Source organism: Typha angustifolia, chromosome 13 (genome assembly GCF_048772165.1).
Source record: "Typha angustifolia cultivar Huaian chromosome 13, ASM4877216v1, whole genome shotgun sequence".
Taxonomy (NCBI): Eukaryota; Viridiplantae; Streptophyta; class Magnoliopsida; order Poales; family Typhaceae; genus Typha; species Typha angustifolia.
The window spans coordinates 16712235-16731265 of NC_133251.1; the positions used below are offsets into that span (position 1 = coordinate 16712235).

Here is a 19031-nt window from a genome sequence, read left to right on the forward strand (position 1 = left end):
ACAAGAAAAGTTGTGTCAAAATTAGATGCATACCATTACCATATGAAGATCATCTGGGACCACCTCGATTCCATTTTATCATTGGTAAAGAAACCAACACAACTGAAGAATACAATAAATATCCGAAGTACAAAGAAAGAAGCAGATGACGACTAAGTTCATAAAAGAAGATTTATCCAATGCAATCAGTATTCAGTTGCACCCCAAATTCTCAGGAAAAATATAGTCAGCAGATATAAAACCTTCAAAATGAAAAATCGCCGTTCTGATAATCTGCAACTCAGAGATCTGGAGTTTAATCTTCACGATCCACCTCATATTGACATAATAGTGGAGCATTATAGAGTTTTAGCGCGGCATCTAATGAACTTATTGTATCAAATCCCCAATCTGTTGGATCTTAGGGGAAACTTTAGATCATGATCATAAATGTCTTGTTATTAACACACTATACCTCCGGCTGTCAGGTGTCAATACAACAACATCATCACCTCCTCCATAGGTATTTTTCCTTCCATCAAAATGTCAAGCAAGTTCATCATATCAGCAGCTCAAATGATACTTAAAGTAAGAAAGGAAGATAATAGAAGATAATATGCAGAACCACTTCTATTACAGGTAGAGTGCTGTATTTTTTAGCAATCCTGTCATGATATCTATATAGAACTTCAGAGTGAGCTTAGGCAATGATGCTTAGTGATATCTCGAGAAATAATGTGTAATAGTTGTGTGATAAGATAGCCAAGCCTAGATGAAATCAAAAGGTAATGATGGATCACTTACATACTTGTACAACACAACAGCTGGACAGTTTCTCCTAAGATGCAGATCCCCTTGGGTTCATTTCATGAGTCTGCACAACGAGTACTGAATTGAATCAATAAGATTCCACATCAAGGTTGGAGAAAATAATTCCTTGGGAACATTAGTACAGTAAGGCCCACTTCTAATGCAGGTCCTTAATCTTTCCAGAAAAACAGAACTTGGTTGATAGAGCTGCAATCAGCGGTAAAAAGTATTGACAGCATCAGGAACCTTTCTACACTTACAAGCACCAAAAGCTATGACTTACGAGCAGCACCAGAATCACAAACCATCTGATACAAACCTATCCACATCACAATAGTTAACAAACCACTATGAGGCACCAAAACCCAAGACATTCGAAATACTAGGTTCACAACTGAACCATCTGTCCGAACCGCTGTGTTACCATGATGAAGAAGCCATAGTGATGCAAATGAAAGACAAAGCATCACCTCCCATTTCCACAATTTAAGATGGCAAAACACTCCCAATGCTACTAAAGAGATTTGAATTCTTTTGTACTCAGACAGAGGGTAGAGTAACATCAACTTCAACTACTGATACAGGTTAAGAGAAGGTGCCTTACAGCAAAATAAAGTAATATACATTCATTTAGGTAATAACAGGACAGCCTGAAAGGATTAAACCTTCACAGTTTGAAGATCCAACACTTTCACTTCAGTCTTATCAAGCAATGGTTGAATATACTCCCATAGTAAGACAGATTATTACACGCACGACATCTGTCATTAGCTCATCACACGCCACTGGCATAGAGGCGGGTCCATTCCTTTGCTGCATCATCCAGAAAAAGTAACAAGAAAATTAGAAGGGCCAGAAAGATAGGAAACTGCTATCTAATGTGATAATTGACATTAGAACAGCAAGGCCAACTCATTCCCTTTACCTGTTTCTACAGCCTCTGCTTCATTGGTCTTCCAGTGCTTTGCAATGTTATCAGAGAGAGGGTCATCTGGATTTGGAGCACTGAGAAGTGCTTGAATACTAAAAAAAACATTATTACTAATAATAAATTCATAATTGTTAGGAAACGATGAAGAAAAAAGTCAGTAAGCCAGCAAGTAATGATATAGAAAGATACAAGCTGAAGACACGCCAATGTTCATATTATTACTTTATAAACTCAAGACATTTTCACTGTGAAAGAATGAAGCAGAAAAAATGGTACAGCAATAAGATTGATTGAAAGAATTGGAACAAGTGGTTATGGACAACAAAAGGAGAACTATACAGAAAAAGAAAGAAAACTATTCTTTTCTGAAATTGCATTTAGTGCAATATTTCGGGATCAGCATAAAGGAAATAATCATTGTTACCTCAAAAGGACTGTTCGAATCTGGAGGGCAGGGCTCCACTTATCCTTCAGAATATCAAGGCAAATTCTTCCAAGCTATAAAAAGAAAAATTCAACTGTCTGAGTCAAACTTGGATCTCCTCAAAAAAGTAACATAAGAAAATATAATTTGCTTGCCTTGTCAATGTTCGGATGGTAAATTTTGGTAAGAAAGCGGACCTGTTTCAGTTACAACCAAAAGCAAAATGCATTGATAGGTTGATAGAAATGTGAATAACCAGACGAAGTAATATAACTAATCCTCTATGCCCAGTGGCAGGGTAGTAGGAGGCCTAGAAACAAAGAGAAAAACACAGTTGACTAGACAAAAGGCAAGTCCAAAGTAAGATCTTGATAATGAGCTACAAAGACAACACAAACTCAAACAAGTGAACAACACTTCCACAAGGCTCAAATGCTAACTCATAAAGAAAATGGCATAATTACTATTCTTGGATCAAACTCATAGGGTCCTTTTAGCACATCAAAGTCAAACTGAAAATTGCACATGTTTCTGCAAAAATATCAGAGTTTGGTGCAAATTACAACTTCTTGGATGCTCCAGAAGATTTATAGGAAAATGTCATTTTGTTGCAAATAAGAGAGAACTTAAGTGTCCATTCTCACAAATTCCACCATACTTTATCTGATTTAAGAGTTTGTTCAAAGTCAAAAGGACAACTAATGGAAAAAATATTACATCAAACAAAAGAATTGGACTTCAAGGAAATGAATAAAATAATGAACCAGGCAATCTTTGAGTATCTCCATCAGAAGTAACAATTAAGTGGGAAAAAAAAAGTCCTTCAGCGACAATCTTAAACTAATACAAACATTCAAGAAGCTAAAGGCCAATATGACATGCAATTGATACTCGATCACAGAAACAAATCAAGTATAAAGCTTGCTGACCCTAAAAAGTTAAGAAAAAATAATGATAGTTATTAATTTTGAAGGTACAAATTATCACTCTAAGAGTGCTCCAAGGAAGCATGTATTTTAACCAGAAAAAAGGGAAGCACGTATGAAGAACACCATAATTCAGAAATGATCTATTGATATCTGTGCATACAAATGTGAAACTTTTAGCAACAATAAGAATCCTGATGCTACTGATCATCTTTTACTGCATATTAACCCAAAATAGAATAGTACCTCTCCCATGCCACAAAGATGAAATAATAATATAGTTATGATCACCATGATATCTATTGACAGTGTACCTTTGGCGCAGCCATTGGATATTCTTCAGGCAAGAACAACTCAAGCTTGAAAACTCCTCCTACCCAAATACATAAGCAATACAAATAAACAAGATACTTCATGTGAAGTGTGAACAAATATTAGAAGACAAGATTAAACAAAGTTGTGTAAAACTGAACTGTAGAAAAATTGTAGACCTATCAAAAATATGACATCTTAACACCAAGATGAACGTGAAATAAGACATGTTTGTCAACTCAAATTATAACAGATTATCCACATATTAAATGCAGAAAAGCACGAATGAGAATCAAAATGGTGATAAGGACATGCATAAAGGAGAGAGCATAATACAAATGTAAGGAGCGGTAAATGAACAAAAGAGTTTTCCAAGCCAAAACCACATAGTCTTTAATTTAGTAAAAAAGAGTTTCCTCCAAGATGCAAGATATACATTTACTAGTCTAATCCTTTTACATCATTCTTACATGAAAGCTAAAAGTTGATAACCTTAAAAGAATTCATAAAAAGGTTGTAATTTGTACGAGGAAGTCTAAAGAACCAGGGAAGGATCTGTCGTACCAATGGTTGAAATGAGCTGCTATTTATGAGAAACTAAGATGTTATGAAAGGCATATTATACTTCACGCAAGCATATTGCATATCAGCATTAAAAGGCTGCTATAACGATGCGGTCAAGTACACAACAGCACTAGCTTCCTCCATATACAAGAGAATTTCTACACAAACTATATTATCAACCGAAAAGAAAATGCTATCACCAATACTACTGCTTCCTAATGTTTCTTTCTTTCTAATGGTCATTGGACATGCAACGAGACATAAGTAAATATGACACTCATTGGAGCATGTTGACATGTTGTCAAGAAGAAACCCTTAGTGCTACAACGATCCTCACAACTCCTAACATGCATCTCAGATTAGATAGTTTACCAGGAATGCAACATCTTAAGCCAATATTTACAAACTACAACAGATCTCAACATGAGAAAACAATGTCATTAATATCAAGTTCACCTTCGTAAGGTGACTGCGAAGGGCCAAGAATCATCACATTGAAATAACGCATGTTCTCCTCCGACGGCGACGCGCTGATACCCGGAGCTGCAACACAACAATCACCTCCAATCTATCAAACCAAAACCCTAAAAAGCCCACCGTCAAGATTCTAATCCAAAACCGAAGAAGAAGGCAACAAATTACCTGGTTCGCTCAGGAGCCGCTGCGTCTCCTACCCAAATCAAACGAAAAAGAAGAAGAAAAAAAAAACGAAACAAACCAGAATCAGATCAATCCAAACAAAGAGATCAAGAACGCGAACAAGATCGAGCAAGAAATCCGCGGTGCAGCTCGTTCCGATCGAGGGGCTGTTACCTTGATGATTCGTCGGGGAAGATTGCTGTTGGCCATTGGATCGGAGCCTAGGGTTTCTCGCTTTCTTGGATTCGGTGCTTTGCCTTCCGAGAGAGGAAAGGAGAGAGGAGAAAGGCGAAGAGAGAGTGATCGTAAGCCGCCAAGCGGCCCAAGCAGAGGACGGGAGTTTTTTTTACCGTTCTAGGTCCGCTCACCAAACATTGTTCCCAAATAAGTTTTAAATTTATTTACAGAATTAGGTGACTTCTAGTCTACTTATTTATAGAATTAAGTGACTTCTAGTGAGTATTACGATGCAATATTAAAATTTTGGTCAAAATTGAAGTATTAAGGATGTCATAGGGCATAAGCGATGTAATAATATATTTAGACTATAGTTATTAGGTAAGACTTGAGCTTATTCATTGGTGGACAAGCCTACTCTATTTATTGTTGGATAGATAAGAATAATTACTCTTAATCTTATCTTTAGTCTTTTAAATATCTAGAAAAGATATAAATCTTAGTAGTTAAGTTTTTTTTGTCTATATAAGGGTGTAAGCATTTTAATAAATTTAAAGTTAAATAAATAATATAGAAGTAGAAACTTGACAATAAAAGCTCATATTTAAGTTATTGAAATTTCTTTTTTTTTAACTTCTATACTATTTATACTTCGAGACTTACTTTACAAAAGTGGAATGCTGCACGGACTAACAAATCGATCAAAAAGATTGAGTCTAGGGGTGAAAACTGGTCAGATTAACTCCGACCCGACCCGCTATCTAACTCGACTCGGATCGAATTCGGATAAAAAATTTCTATTCGAATCGGATTCGGATACACAGAGAATTTTTGAAAAAAATTCGGATACGGGTCGGATAAATTTTTCGGATTCGGATACGGATATCGGATATCCGTTTACCCGCATATTTTTCTAAATGACTTATAGTTTTTAGTTTGCTTATTTAAATGGTAAGTATTAATATTATTACTAATAATACATTATATATTATTTATCGAGATTAATTTCTCTAATTTTATATATTTGACATAAAAAAATTATTTGTTGTAAAACTCTTAATAATTTTGTGTTAATTATATTTAAATAAAATATTATAATTATTTTAAATTTAATCAATATCCGTTTAAGATCGATCCTTTATCCAAAAATTATCTGTATCTGTTTAGTTAAGATATGGTTTTAAATTTTGCTATCCGTCCAATATCCATATCCGAATCCGTATCCGAACTAAAAATACGGATCCGGATATGGGTTGAGCACTATCCGATCCGTTTTCACCTCTAGGTCTATGACAACATGATAGTATAGCTATCATATAAGCACACTCGAGTTCACATTAGGAGATAATAATTTTATTCAACAAACTTACTCAGTGAGCTACTTATATAAATTTATTATTTGCAACACGTATCTTAAACCGCCCGTAGAGAAAAATAATTACATTAAATAACTTAGACAACAATTTATATATAGTGTACAAATTATCTTACAAATGACATCCACGTGGACTTAAAAGTTTGTAATTCACTTAATTTTGTAAACAAATTTGTAGCATACAACATATTTATTTGAGTATTCTGATCGATGTGCAGATCTTAAATAGTTAAAAAAAAAAAAACCTTGAGGAGAAATTTGAGTCATTTGAGTTTAGTTTTAACTATTTAGAAAACAGAGGACGGAAACAAGATATAAGCAATTTAAAAAACAGAGGATGAGGGATCATCATCTATGGCCGCAGTTATAACAATTTCTTACCATAAAATTTCTTTTGCAATTATTCTATTACTTTTATAGAGTTGATGTAAAAAATGAAAGAGGGATGAGAAGGAAAAGAGAATTTTAAGTATGAGGAATAGATCATAAGCTTGACTTAAATAAAGGGTATTAATCCTCCTACATAAGTTAGTCAAGGGGGGTTAAAATTATGCACATCTTAACAGAAGTTTATAGATAATGAGACAAGTTTTAAAATTTGTAGATAAAATTTGAATTCCAATGTTAAAAAATTATGTTCCATTATTTTGGAGTGCTTATTCAACAAATATTTTGCTGATATGCCATGCAGGTTATTTTGCGTAAGAAGATATCTAAAATAATTATCATCTCTTCGGATTCTCTTATTCTCTGTCTCCGCTCCTTGAATCGGTGACCATTTCATTATATTTCAAACATCATTTTAGCTTAATTTTAGAACAAAATAGCAGTTTAATCCTACAAATACAAACGAACAAGGAAAAATATAATATCTGTTTTCCAAACTCAATTTTTAGCATCTCTTCTTAATCCTCACTAGCAGAGAACTATTAGAAATCACTAGGTATTTTATATCACATCACATGGCAATCACAAAAAGAGCGAGAAGAGAATACATATCTATTAGCTGATAGTTGCATGTTCATATATGCTTTTATTAAAACAGATCTGAAATGGAACTAGCAAAAGGTTCTCAGAATCTGAAACCAAAGAATGGCATAAGTTGCCTTGTTCATTATTATCAATCCTTGAAAGCTGAATTATAACTGTCGTTGAATCATGTGTCGTCTTGATCTTCTAACACTGCTTATGCAAAGGGAGAGCTGCTTGCATGATGACAGAAGGTTGGGAGATCCAATGCAGCACATCCAATGCTCTCATCTTCTTCAGATACTTTTAAAGCATCTGATATGTTATCCTGCAATAAGTGCATCAGTTTAGCTAGTACCTTCTGACTAAAACTAATACAATCTCAGTGACTCCAGATGATGAGATTTAGTATATGTTTTATGCTCGAAATAGCAGCTTTGGGAGGCATTTTCCAGATAAGGACAATAAAAAAAGGTTATTATCTTTATCCTGATCACAATGATTTCTCAATACCTCATGTTCGAGCTTCCTGATATACCCTACAAGCAGCAGGTGCATCCTTTCTCTCTTGAAGTTGTTGATATGACCAAGAAAACTTGGCTGCTGCAAGAGGATTACAGAAGTAATTAGTGACAAAGACCTCTCTGGCTGACCACAATCCATATTCTGTAAGCTTAACATCATCCATTCTTCTTAGAAGATGGATGCATCTCTTTTTGCATGTACTACTAATTGCCAAAAAGTAATCAATTGTTCTTCTTTCTCGAAAAATCAAAGTAGTGATTCTAAGATAGCACTAAACTTTCAAGGCAAAATATGTGAATAATAATGTGGAACAAGTTAAGAGAAACTTCTCTACAGGAAAGGAAGCAAATTGTCAAGCAAAAGTATCAGCTAATGTATATAATGCAATAGAAACAGTTGATGGAAATAACTGACCAGCTGGTCAGAAACTGTTTATATGATACTAACCATCATTCTCTTAGCAATGCCCAAAGAAAGGTCCCATCCAATGCTTACCACCGCCTTAAAGGTTCCATGAAGTTCCACATTGGCCCAACCGAAGAATACTCCTGATACTTGATCAGGGATAGATTCATATGAACAATCATCTGTTTGTTTGTGCAAATGAAAAATCAGAAAAAGAAAGATTTAGAGCCTTAAAAGTCCTTGAGCACTGTAGAGTCAATATAGTATTGCATTGCATTTGCAAACCCCCAAAAATGTCCTATCGATATAGTATTGCTTTACATTGCAAAATCCAAAAATGTCTAAAAATATCCTAGTTAAAGAAGTAGCAATCTGACCTGTGGTAATGTTGAGTAGTGATAGATCACCACAAGAAACTACGTCAGCAATCAGGTCCCTAATACACAATGGTTCAATAGGCAATGCATTTTGAACCCCTGCAACAAAAAGACAATCATACATCATACCTTCCAGGCTAAGAAAATCAAAGTGACAAGCCTAACAAGTTCGGAATAGAAAGTACAATCTTCAAATGCTGGAAGACCCCATGATTCTGGCTGAAAATCTAAGAGTGAGTGAAGCACAGAATTTGCTATTGAATAATATTCATCTTGATTTCGGAGTGATGGAACAGCAACCACCTTCGCCCCAGCAGCCTTGGCAGCTCTAACACCAACCCTATAATAAAAGACATAAATCTAGACTTTACATTAAAAAAAGAATCTGAAAATATAAGTCTCCATTTGCAACTAATATAGTAGTTTTCACTTCTACTGTTTGTCCAATCTACAGGTAGAAATACTTCAACACTTAATTTCCAGATTCTATAATGTCAGAAATAGGGCCTTCATTTAATTAATATATTACTTTTAAGTATCAAACCCGAACAATAAGACGGCCCCCATGGCCCCACGTGAATCTAGATATATGATAATCATGTCTGACTTGTGTGCATTAGAAATACTTAAGCTCTGAGTATATCAACTAAGCCCCATACGCAAGTGGTCAAGACTCTGATAACTTATGGTACTAAATTACTAATAGCATCAGGTATTTGATAATGTTCTCATAGGATAAAGGCTCTGAGCCATTTTAACAATGGGAAATCTTGATCTTTCTGATAAAAAAAGTTGCATGTTAGTTGTACTTACAGTGAATCTTCTATTACCAAGCAGGATGATGCATCTACACCAAGTCTCTTTGCTGCCTCAAGGAATCTGGAAACATATAGTAAGAAGCAATGTTACAATAGCATATTCAAGATGATTGCAGTTGTTTAGGTAAATGAGCTAAAGATGCTCACATGTCAGGGAAAGGTTTTCCATGTTTGACATCATCTCCACCAAGAATAACAGAAAAGGAATCCTTCCAGCCTGCTAATGACCATGTCGTAGGAAACATCACATAAGCAAAAAAGATATTACAGAGTTGATCAAATCACATAATATACGAACCATATAGTGGATATTGGAACTGTGATACTACCATTATTTTATATTAACTAGACCAATGTAGTGAAGGGCAATGGTGCAGTAGACTACATCTGTTGGTGACCCGATTTACACAATTACAACTAAATCAGCAGTAGACCAGCAATTTAATTACAATATAAGGACATATTAGAATGGCTAGATTTATCTCCAAAACCAGCAAGATATGATAATGTAAAAGCATTAAGCTATTCAATGGAGATAGGAAACGCAATAAAGTTCTTTTTAGAAAAAATAAATATATAAATCAATAGAGATAGGAGAGCAACCCTTTTGGTGTGATATCTTTGTCTCTATATTGTTCCTTATGGAGTTTGAGGCAAGTGCCAGTGGAATCCCATGCTTGTGAAGATGTCTGATCAGGCGATTAACACCTGGAAGTGCCTTTGCTTGTGGCCACCTAGAGAAACATAAAACCTACCATTAGCACCGATAGAATTCTATAGACAACTAGTACACTCTTTTGGATTAGCCACAATAAATCATTTGGGACTAAAGATTGTTATCCTTGTTATTATTAAATTCATCCATTAACTACCAATGATAAAATAATGTTGTCAAATTATTACGTTGTCATTAAAGCCCCGTGTCCTACTTCAAAACAATGGTTCGTACCAAGAAACAAACAAAATTGAACTGCAACAATTTAAAATCTTATTGAGGATAAAAACTCCACCTTTCCTCATACATAGGCATGATGGCCTCAGAGAACTCGGCAGCAGTCATCGGGAGCTCATAATCCTTAACAATGGCGGCCGCCGACTCCTTGTGCATCTGCCCCAGCCTCTTCTCCTCTTTCTCCGCATCCAGGACCTTCCCATGCTTGGCCAGGAATTCCTTCAGGATTCCCCGAGTTGCCCTCTCTAAACCCCCAAAAGACCAACAATCAAGTTAATCCAACATATAAAAACCAAATCCAAGAAACACCCAAAAGAATTAAGGACCAGATGAGTTCAGTACCGGTGTCCAAAAGGGTTCCATCCAAATCGAGAATGACGGCGGAAACACGAGCCCCCTCCATTGCAACAAGAGCGGAAGGTAACGCGGGAAAGAGGGAGGGAGAGGAGGCGGGTATTTAAGACGAGGGAAATTGGAATCGTATCGGCGGCGAGAGGAAGGTGCAAGTTGCCGGGAATCCAACGCCATTGGGGGGGGGGGGGGGGGGAGAGAGAGAGAGGAATGTGTAGGGGTTTATTCTCTCTTCTTATTTCCCGAGTCTTCGATCCGGAGTTCCCGTCACCGCGCAACGGCCAGTGTGGGAATGGGATAGGGGCCTGCGCCTTATTCTTCGCTCGTTTGGTTCCCCCGGATATGCTATTCAAGGGGGCGAATTAATAAGTATTCGGTATACCGTGTTCGATTTCCGATGGTTCATATTATCCGAGAATATGCATCGGTATTGGCAACGGAATAGGATAACTTTATTCAATAGTATAATGCCAGTATAAGACTCATTGCATCCAAAAGAATATTAAACCTGATTACTTATCCTACCGATATCATAGACAGCACTACTATAACCGAAAGAATAGCAGGTATAGATCCAAAGCGCTTGAGCGAACTTTTCAAACAGACAAGAAATTGGAGAAGAATAAGATACTCTAAGATAATTTTGTACTTTAGAAGACTAGCAATTCCAAAACATTGCTTCTTTCTCTTTATTTATACTGAGGCTACAGAGCCACAGATCACCTCAACAAGGGTAGCTGCATAAGTACTACTACTCATAAGATGTTCGTAGAAATAACACAAGTTCTGTTTATAGAGGACGCAAATACATAGCAAAACACCCTCCCTAGCCGGTATTCTGCATGCCAGCAGCAATACCCTTCATGGTTAGAATGAGGGTATCCTCCAGGCCTGGGGCATACTCGCTTGTGGGATTCAGCTTCACAAGTTCCGCAGCTGGCTTGCTAGAGTCCATTATGTCCTTCGACAGATGAGGTCTGAGCTGTACATGGTAACTGGGGTCTCTGATCCGTTTCAGTGTGTAAGCTTGGCAGGCATTCAGCGTGGTTATGTAAGCATCACGGAGCCGCAGTCTCTGTTTCAAGTAAGGATCGCCTTCCAGAAGATTCTTATGGCCAGCAACCTAAATACCGAAGCATGACAGTATCTAATGGTGAGTGTATAATTTAGCAAAGAGTAAGTAGTGCACCAGGAACAGAAAATAGACAACCTTTTAACACTAGTATGAATCTACAGAAGCCATCCGTGTTGCCTTGCAAGCAACTAGCATGATGGTTGAGGACAAAAATGGCAAAGAATCCATCATGAGCATAAAGTTAATACCAACAAGTGTAGAATACAATTGGTTAGGACCTATTTCCAATTTACACGTAAATAGTCTAGGTATAGAAGTTTAAATGTTGCACTTATAGAAGAAGATAGATTTTTGTAACATATAGTACTGCTCAAGCAAGAAAAGTTAAAAGTAGCAAGACAAAAGAGGGACTTTTACGCACAAGAAAACATTTTTAAAACTACGATATATACAGCCTAAATCTTACAGTCCATTATCACTGAGATCATATAAAATTCCTCAATATTTTCACTAGAAAATAAATGTTCAGATGGAAAAAGAAAATCACCTGAAGAAGAAGACGCTTGGTTTCTTCGTAGTCGGTCCTCAGTCGCTCACCAAATGACCATAAATCTTCAGAAACTAGCAGTTTGTCATATAAAGAAGCTATCCCAGGATCTCCCTTGGCAAAAACCATCTCAACCAAGTCGATTGTGACCCTGAAAAATGGCCATTCATTGTACATCTCTTGAAGAGTATGAAGGTTCCTGATATCTTTTTCCATGACATGCTTGAATGCTGCACCAAAGCCAAGCCACACAGGAAGGTGAAAACGAGTCTGCGTCCATGCAAAAATCCAAGGGATTGCACGTAATGACTCAATGCCCCCACTTGGCTTTCGTTTTGATGGTCTACTTCCAATATTCATCCTACCATACTCCATCTCTGGCGTCGCCTATATCATGCAAACCAATGTTTAATAACATCATTTATTTGTCAATCTATTTCATATGACCATGATAAGTATTAGGAGAAATATTAGATGATCATGATGCCGATAAATTAACTAGATTTCGATGGATGTATTAAAAAACTCAACAGTTTCCAAATTATTTTACATTTTGTCGTGGAAAAAAGTGGTAGCTGCATGAAGAATTGAGAAGAAAAAAAAATTACTTGAAAGATATGAGAAATTCCAGCAGAAAATCAATGTTTATTAGAGGAAAAAAATCCTTCGTAGTTATATTAAAAGAAATAACTGCTAAATGTAGTATGCTACTGAATTGCATAGTTATATTAAAAGAAATAACACCTAGTATGCTACTGAATTGCATTGTAAATTAGCAAGGGACTTACTAGGCGGAAATACTCAACGAAACGAGGTTCTTGAAAGACAATCGACCGGTATTCCTTTGTGGCCACAACAGCCATCTCATCCAACAAAGCACGCCATTCTGGTTTTGGAGGAATTGGAGGATGCATGCCGTGTTCAAGAGTAGCAGCTGTGAAACGTTGAAGTGTTCTGAAGCACAAGTGTTCCTCTCCAAAAGATTGCTCAATAACTTCACCTTGAACAGTAACCCGAAGTGATCCATGGACTGTTTCTGGTGGCTGAGATAATATAGCAAGATGAGTGGGACCACCTCCTCTTCCAACTGTCCCACCGCGTCCATGAAACATTGTTAATTTTACTCCAAATTGCTTGGCAACCTTTACAAGCTCCTCTTGAGCTTTATATAACTGCCAGGCTGCAGAAAGACGTCCAGCATCCTTTCCAGAATCTGAATATCCAATCATTACTTCTTGTTTCCCATTAATCCTGTTCCTGTACCAGTCTATTGAAAAGAGTCTGGCTAAGGCTGCAGGGGCTGCCTCAAGATCTGCTAGTTTCTCAAATAGTGGCACAACCCTAAGTGGGTTTTTCACATGGCACTCACGCTGCAACAGCTCAACAGCCAGAACATCTGAAGGAGCTGTTGCCATAGAAATTATATATGCACCAAAGTTATCAGAAGGAAGTTCTGCTAGGACATGGAACGTGTCTAAAACGTCAGCAATTTCCTCAGTTTTGGGGAGGTCAGGACCAAATAATGGGCGTTTTCCATTAAGTTCAGCTAGCAGCCATTCTTGACGCTGTTCCTCAGACCATTCACGGTATGATCCTATTTCTAAGTGCTTAGTTATGGCATCAATAACATCAGTGTGCCGGTCAGATTCTTGCCTAATATCAAGTCTTACAAGAGACAAGCTAAATGTAGATACTTGGCGCAAAAAGTCAAGAAGGCTTCCATCAGCAATAGTCCTATCACCACAAGCACAAAGCGATCTGTAACACAGCTCAAGGGGCTCCAGGAACTGCAAGAAAAGTCATCTCAATTGTATTACAATACAAATATGGAAAGGAACAATGCTATTTTTCAAGACCAAGTTCGGTTTTAGTAGTTTATTTTTCACAGATGATGTGAATATAAATTCAGCACAAAGATTTATGATGATCTCAAATGGCTTGGAAGATTGAAAAATAAAATAATTTTCAGAAGAAACTTCATTTGGAGCTCCATCATATACCTGTTCAACATTAGTGAAAGTTGCTTCCTCCGGAATGTCAGAGTAGCCATTTGATAGCAAATGACGGGATCGCTCACGTGTGCTGTACAGCTTATCTCTCACATCACTAAGTATGACGCGATAAGGCTCATTTGGAGGAACTTGTTTCCAGAACTCTTCAATAGAAAGACACATATATTAGGGCTATGAAAGCGCATTCTAACCAATGACTGTTATAATAAATCATAACTAATCCACATAAGGATACAATCATACAATAGCATGAAGACCAGATATAAGCATTTTTGGAACACATAAATTTACAAAAAATTGTTAATATTAGGCCAGGATGTGCATTTGACAGGCAAAACCAGTCATATATGCAGTTAACTGCCTTCAAATTGCAGGATCATTTTAAATGTGAAATAACATATGGATTTTCCTGTTATCTATCTTTTCACCTCTCATGATAATTACCTTGTCTAATAGAAGTCAGGGTAAATTCAATAAGAACTGATGGAAATACATGAACACTCACTTGTTTCACCTTCTGCTCTGATGTGAATTCTGAGTTCAGATGAATAAGCCACAAGGTTGAATACACAAGTTACTTGTGGTCTAAAACCAAATTGCATCTAGATATGCTAAATCACACATATTATCTATAAAGAAGCACCACCAATGTATATTTCAGATGCCTCACAATTACATGCCAGTATCTAGATTTTGAGTTCTAACTTCTACAGGCCTCCAGTAGCTGGTATATCTTAAATTCACGATAATTCTCTATAAGGTGTTTCAGCTAGATTGCAGGTACTCCTTCCAAGGCAGAAAAGAGTGAAAGTTCCATGACGAGGTAAGATAACATGGAAGAGGTTATAAATTTATAATATATGCCTCCTCAATTAAAGCATGTGAATGACATGTGTTCAATCTAAAGCTTAAGGCATAGTGACATGCTGGCATGCATTAAGAATCAAATTTACAGAAAACTAGATATTAATGTACCAATATAGTGTTTCGCATCTTTCTTTGAGGAGCAGTGCAGTTCATCTGCTCTCACTCGAAGCTCATCGCTGCAACGCCACATAGACAACTACAAAGATTTGAAATGATATCAACAACCTGCATCTGTATAAAAACTGCCTTCTGAAAAAATGAGAAACATTTAGTACCTCAAACATTAAATCCTCTATCTGTGAATAGTACAAGTTTGCAGCCATCATTCTAGCCAACAAGCATACATCCCTTGTTACCTCTGGCGTTACTCGAGGATTACCTGTATGCACCAAGTGTTAGACTAAATTTAGTGGAGGCAACTCCTCTCTTCATACAAGTTGATCTAGTGAAATAGGAAATCATCAGAGAAATGCACTGAATCTGCAGAAGACATCACATACCATCACGGTCCCCACCCATCCAAGAAGAAAACTGAATAAGAGGGGCATTGTAAGGCACACGCTCATTTATTCCAATGTTCTTCAAAGCTGTATCAACCCGACGCAAGAACTTTGGAACACCCTTCCATATTGTCTCATGGAAGTAGCTCATCCCAGCACGCATTTCATCCTGAGGAGTTGGAGGTGTTCTTCGGATTTCATCAGTTCTAAAGGCAGCTTGAATCTGCAGAAGACATCAGAAAACTGGAATTTAGTAAGCAGATTTAAAAAAGTGATAAAAATGGATTTCTGAAGCAGGACAAAAAAAAAATCCTTTTGCAAGCTATACAATGACCAACAATAAGTTACCAGATGGTGATGAAATATGAAATTTACCTCCCTCTGAAGAGCCTCATCAAGTTCCTGCTTGTCATCAGGAGTAATGTCCTTGGCATATAACTGTGCCAAACAGTTCCTTATCCTGGACAAAAAAAAAAGAATTGATCAAACATAAAAATACAGGGACATCCTACTCCAAATAACTCATATTACAATAAGTTCTATGCATCAAATAATAACACTGCAAGGAACTCTGGAGGGAACAAAGAAAATTATTCATTGTCAACAGGTGGCCATGATAAAAAGTAAAAGAAATAATCATGTTGCCAATTATGATCAATAAATGGCTCTAACTTACTTCAGTATGTGAGGAAACAATGTTACTTACCAAAAAAGGAAAAACTTTAGAATTAGTTTACTCCGATGAAGGATTGGGGAGTCAAAACGACAAGAAATGAGCTCTTTTAACATGCCAAAAAGTCAACAGGGGGATATTCCAAGAATATACAGCAAGCATATGCATACTACTATAGCGACGGACCAAATACAAGTCACAACTTATATTCCAGACAGCTATTTACATTAGTCAACAGAAGCAATTATTGGGAAACACACCTTGCATGCTTCTGAAGCAGCGACCTCCTGACCGACTGAGTAGGATGAGCAGTCAAAACCAGGTCAACAGTCTGGTTCTTTAAAGCATCAAAAATCTCCTCTGGTGACTTCTTCAGCTGCACAACAAGCCTCTTAAGGGTCTCTTCAATGTCTGATTCAGTAGCCGCTGAATTCTCATCTATAAAATCACCCTTCTTCAGCTTGATTCTCCTGCGAAATGCGATCTGAACCTCCTCAGCCAAGTTGGCCAAGTTAAGCATGTGCGAGAATGATTTCGCGACCACAATTGAATCACCAGGATCCAAACTTGTCAGCACGCTCCCAAGCTCGTCCAGTTTCTTGGAATCGTGATTTCCTTCGTATTCCGCAGATAACTCATAGCACTCTTGAACCTAAAGATATAATATTGAATAGCAAAATAAATTCTATTGTTTTCCTTCCATATTGAGCATACTAAAAGAGCTAAATTCAATCAGCGATCAATCTCTCAGAACATATATATGTCAACGTCTAGCCATGCGGAGATTATCCTAAGTTATGCAAAGCAAACTAAAGAAGTTCTCAAATAGACATCAATAGGCTATCGGCTCAAAATAACAAACAACTAATCGATCAAATGGAAGGATCAAACAACAAAGGTGAGAGTCCAAGCATGAGACCCCCTAATTCTCAAGCATTGCCGCGATGTGCATCACTCAGATCCATAAACCGATCGAGTTTCCAAACATATTAAACAAAAAAAAAAAAGGAAAGAGAAGCGGATTAAAGTACCGTCTCTCTGATGTCCTCCCCGTGCAAGTCCTGGAGGATGTCAAGGAAGCGATCCAATAGAAGCGCATCGTACTCCACCAACTTATCGTCCTCTGACACCTTCCCCGGCGCAAGGAGCCGGAGCTGCGCGTCGATCGACGCCAACTTCTCCACCGCGTTCCGAGCCATCTCAACAACAATCCACTCCGCCTCCGACGACAACAGACCAAAATCCAGAAGCTAAAAAGGCGACAATTGAGAGAAGTAGTTAAGGTTTTTCAGATTCTGGACGAAGATGGGGAGGCTTTGGGGGTACTATTTATAAAAGAAAGCTGCTCTCTCCTCTCTCTTTCTCTCTCTCTCTTCAGATACAATGTATGAAGATTGGAGAGAGACTGTGTGTGTGTGAGAGAGAGAGTTGTGGTGATGGAAATGGAATATCCCAAATTTGATCCCCAATAAATTTGGAGTCTGCTTCAAGTTTCTCCTTTTTCACCTTGATCTCCTTCCTTTCTCACCTCTCCTCCCCTTTTGGAAATAAATTTTGACATTTGGTTTAACAAGGGATTATTCTTTTGATTTTTATTATCCTTTTGTTACCTTAAACAAAGAAATTTTACTTTGTTTTTATAAAAATTAGGAGCAATTTATAAAAAATACTATCACGTCATAAAAACGTCACGCATCACCTATATAATTTTTACGTACTGACTATACAAAATATACACTCTAATATTTAAAAACATGCGTATCAAGATTAAAAAAAAGTCAAGTATTACTTATGTAATTTATATGCATCAAAACTATATTAAAAAAAAAATGTTACGCATCCCTTATATAATTTATACGAATCACTTATACGAACTATACGTTCTAATTTTTAACAATGTGCGCATTGAGATTAAAAAGATAAATTAGTCTAAATTAATAAAGAAAAAAAACATAAATTTATAATTTGATAAATAGGGGTTCTACTTCTACTTATTAGAAAATTAAAAAAAATTGCTGCAATTTACCTAAAAATTAGGCTACCTTCTCTTTTTCTTTTTCTTTTTCTTTTTAATGGTTGGTTTAGTGGTGGCCTAGTTATAATACAGTTGGGTGGCTTTATAGAGTTAAATTGGAGCATTAGTTATAAACTTTATAACTTTAATTAAAAAAGGAATCATAAGATTCCCTCTTGCCATTAAACTACAAACCCAAGCCAATTTCTCATCCACTTATCTCTAACTTTCATAATGCATTCCATTAAAGAGCTCATCAAGTAATCATAAACTAACCATGAGACATAACCTTCTATTACTACTGTGTTACAGTTATCTCCTATAATACTTTTCTAAACTCTCTACTATTATTTTAGAGAGTCATTATCTTCAGTGAGCCTTTTTTTTTTAATGTTCTTTGAAAATATATGAGGCTAATGTCAATTTGGGGACCATTCTTTTCTTTCTCTCACCTTTGTTTTATTTCCGCAAGTGCACAGATCATTCTTTTGACTTCCAGTTCCAAGAAAAATACGTATATGAGGTCATTTTTGCTCATTTTAACTTTAGTTTGTGTTGAATGATAAGGATATTCTCCTAATTTATTGACTAAGATATATAAATATATATATACTTAAGCATCAAGTATTAAAGATAATATCATGGATGCTTATAATGTGATATAGAAATTTTAAAAGGGCGACATTCCCAGACTTATAGGAACAGAATTGAATTCTGTCCATAATATGATAATAGTGGAGCCCATCTTAATACATTGAATTAATTACTATTTATTGTAGTAATTACACTATCATATATATAATAAAAGA

General features: G+C 36.5%; 3 protein-coding genes across 4 annotated transcripts; all 3 read right to left on the bottom strand.

Annotated features, from left to right (window-relative positions):
- Window positions 1–1298: 1298 nt before the first annotated feature.
- On the bottom strand, window positions 1299–4939 carry LOC140773571 (ubiquitin-conjugating enzyme E2 36-like). Its single transcript, XM_073116197.1, has 8 exons — window positions 4760–4939; window positions 4589–4616; window positions 4403–4489; window positions 3385–3443; window positions 2300–2341; window positions 2145–2218; window positions 1715–1812; window positions 1299–1602 (listed from the first exon to the last, which is right to left on the bottom strand). Exons 1-8 carry the CDS (start codon window positions 4793–4795, stop codon window positions 1565–1567), a joined length of 462 nt encoding a protein of 153 aa, XP_072972298.1. The 5' UTR covers window positions 4796–4939; the 3' UTR covers window positions 1299–1564.
- Window positions 4940–7086: 2147 nt separating this feature from the next.
- LOC140774091 (bifunctional riboflavin kinase/FMN phosphatase-like) lies at window positions 7087–10767 on the bottom strand. 2 transcript variants are annotated; one of them, XM_073116940.1, is made up of 10 exons: window positions 10526–10767; window positions 10242–10428; window positions 9835–9965; window positions 9379–9451; window positions 9227–9292; window positions 8599–8753; window positions 8414–8512; window positions 8079–8218; window positions 7620–7709; window positions 7087–7434 (listed from the first exon to the last, which is right to left on the bottom strand). In XM_073116940.1, exons 1-10 carry the CDS (start codon window positions 10584–10586, stop codon window positions 7324–7326), a joined length of 1113 nt encoding a protein of 370 aa, XP_072973041.1. In that variant the 5' UTR covers window positions 10587–10767; the 3' UTR covers window positions 7087–7323. The 2 variants fall into 2 exon arrangements, with proteins under 2 accessions (XP_072973041.1, XP_072973042.1); XM_073116941.1 differs by having other exon boundaries at window positions 7088–7434; window positions 9379–9448; window positions 10526–10752.
- A 432-nt stretch (window positions 10768–11199) lies between these two features.
- LOC140773153 (phosphoenolpyruvate carboxylase 2) lies at window positions 11200–17636 on the bottom strand. The gene is made up of 10 exons (XM_073115559.1): window positions 17240–17636; window positions 16469–16860; window positions 15911–15995; window positions 15536–15758; window positions 15311–15414; window positions 15144–15231; window positions 14157–14311; window positions 12945–13943; window positions 12157–12543; window positions 11200–11657 (listed from the first exon to the last, which is right to left on the bottom strand). The coding sequence occupies exons 1-10, from the start codon at window positions 17405–17407 to the stop codon at window positions 11361–11363; spliced, it is 2898 nt and encodes a 965-aa protein (XP_072971660.1). The 5' UTR covers window positions 17408–17636; the 3' UTR covers window positions 11200–11360.
- Window positions 17637–19031: the final 1395 nt, after the last annotated feature.

Excerpts from the sequence above, each read along its gene's own strand:
- LOC140773571 (XM_073116197.1), bottom strand. The coding sequence starts at position 4,795 with ATGGCCAACAGCAATCTTCCCCGACGAATCATCAAG. Across the intron at positions 1,813-2,144 it reads ATTCGAACAGTCCTTTTGAG|TATTCAAGCACTTCTCAGTG; the intron begins GTAACAATGATT and ends TGTTTTTTTTAG. Across the intron at positions 1,603-1,714 it reads AGCAGAGGCTGTAGAAACAG|CAAAGGAATGGACCCGCCTC; the intron begins GTAAAGGGAATG and ends TGGATGATGCAG.
- LOC140774091 (XM_073116940.1), bottom strand. The coding sequence starts at position 10,586 with ATGGAGGGGGCTCGTGTTTCCGCCGTCATTCTCGATTTGGATGGAACC. Across the intron at positions 10,429-10,525 it reads TGGAACCCTTTTGGACACCG|AGAGGGCAACTCGGGGAATC; the intron begins GTACTGAACTCA and ends TTGGGGGTTTAG. Across the intron at positions 7,710-8,078 it reads GCATTGCTAAGAGAATGATG|CAGCCAAGTTTTCTTGGTCA; the intron begins GTTAGTATCATA and ends ATCCTCTTGCAG.
- LOC140773153 (XM_073115559.1), bottom strand. The coding sequence starts at position 17,407 with ATGGCTCGGAACGCGGTGGAGAAGTTGGCGTCGATCGACGCGCAGCTC. Across the intron at positions 15,996-16,468 it reads CTGCTTCAGAAGCATGCAAG|GATAAGGAACTGTTTGGCAC; the intron begins GTGTGTTTCCCA and ends TTTTTTGTCCAG. Across the intron at positions 11,658-12,156 it reads CCAAGCGTCTTCTTCTTCAG|GTTGCTGGCCATAAGAATCT; the intron begins GTGATTTTCTTT and ends TTCGGTATTTAG.